The sequence below is a fragment of the Ipomoea nil genome, unplaced genomic scaffold (assembly GCF_001879475.1).
Source record: "Ipomoea nil cultivar Tokyo-kokei standard unplaced genomic scaffold, Asagao_1.1 scaffold0480, whole genome shotgun sequence".
Lineage (NCBI taxonomy): Eukaryota > Viridiplantae > Streptophyta > Magnoliopsida > Solanales > Convolvulaceae > Ipomoea > Ipomoea nil.
Genome location: NW_017616908.1, coordinates 1,878,628 through 1,880,079, shown reverse-complemented (window position 1 = coordinate 1,880,079; position 1,452 = coordinate 1,878,628). Strand labels below are relative to the sequence as shown.

Sequence of the window (1,452 nt, the reverse complement as noted above, 5' to 3'; positions counted from 1 at the left end):
TTCTCCACAAAACCTCCATCCACAAGAACCCATCTCAGCAGAGCGACTATCTCCATGTTCGACACAAGAACCTGCTGTTATGGAAACGGAGGTCAATCACTTAAGTCTCCCCCAAGAACCTGACTTGCCAGAAGAGACGAGAGAAGTGATTGCTAACCCGATTGCTGCTGATGTTTTTCCCACCGAAAGTTCCCTTCCACAAGAACCTACCATTGCAGAACAGGTACCGAATATTCTGACACAAGAACCTGCATCGGTAGTTGAGGATGAAAGTTTGAAAGCTAAAAATGTTGTTGATTCGAAAGCAATTGTGACAGTACCAGAAGCTACACCAATCCCTCCATCAAAGGATCAACTGCTTCGAGAATCTATTGAGAATGACTTCATTAGAGTCATGAAATGGAAACAATGGAGGACCTCATCTCTACAAGCATTCCTCGAATCATTTAACCTCATGAAGAACGAAGAGGACTTTGCTCTGGAATGGCTCGGTACGCGAAATGTGTATGAGGCTACACGAATTAAGACCATCAACAAGGCCTTCTCATACAAGATAACTAACCGAGTCTTATAGAAAGAAAAGGCCCCTATTTGCATCGAGTTGAAGAAACCACCCCTAGATCTAGTCTTTGAAGTAGAGATGAAGGAAATGAGATTGGCCCTCTTGCGCTCCAAAGTCAAGACTGATCTCGAGAAATCGCACCAAAATGATCCAAATTGCAATGTCAATGGATCAAAGGACGAAAATGGCAGAGAAATTGAAGAAGAAAACGTTTCTGCTGAGAACGATTCTGAAGAAGATCACGAAAGAACATCTGATTCTCCGACAGCTGAAAATGAAGAAGAAGAAAAAGAAGAAGACAAAGATGATGCAGATGATGACGAAGATGATGCAGATGATGATGAAGGTGATGATGACTCAGGGAATGATGATGATGACAACAATGAGGGTAACCCGAACTATCATAGTGAATCTCCTATCTTAGTTGTTGATGAAGCTTTACCCGAAAGAACTTCATCTCAACATTCATCCTCAAAAAGTGATGACAAAAGGGAAGCATCACTTAGGCCTGAGATCTCAATAGCAAGTGGATTGCATGAAGCCTCCCCTCGGATTGGAATTCCTCCTGCTGAAGAAATTTCAACTACACCTCTTGAAGATTTATCTCGTGCTATCGTCTCTCATATTAATCATGGACGAATCACCTATCAAGAGAGAAGATGCTACAATACGTGAGGAAAAACTGGATGCCTCACCTATTCTTATCAGCTTAGCAAGTGGTGGCAAAAAGGATGCACCATCTCGAGAGGAACCAATGGATACTTCACCCACTAACATTGAAGCCGATTCTCCACCAATGTCTCCACATCGCATCATGCACCTAATGAGGGACACGGTTCATACAGCCGAACTTATTCACCAAGAATATCTGTCTCTTCGCCGCAAGGACA

General features: G+C 42.8%; 1 protein-coding gene across 1 annotated transcript; it reads left to right on the top strand.

Moving 5' to 3' along the window:
- Positions 1-640: 640 nt before the first annotated feature.
- On the top strand, positions 641-1,237 carry LOC109173371 (glutamic acid-rich protein-like). Its single transcript, XM_019322606.1, has one exon. The coding sequence runs from the start codon at positions 641-643 to the stop codon at positions 1,235-1,237; it is 597 nt and encodes a 198-aa protein (XP_019178151.1).
- The last annotated feature ends 215 nt before the right edge of the window (positions 1,238-1,452 follow it).

Coding starts and splice junctions, on each gene's coding strand:
- LOC109173371 (XM_019322606.1), top strand. CDS start 641: ATGAAGGAAATGAGATTGGCCCTCTTGCGCTCCAAAGTCAAGACTGAT.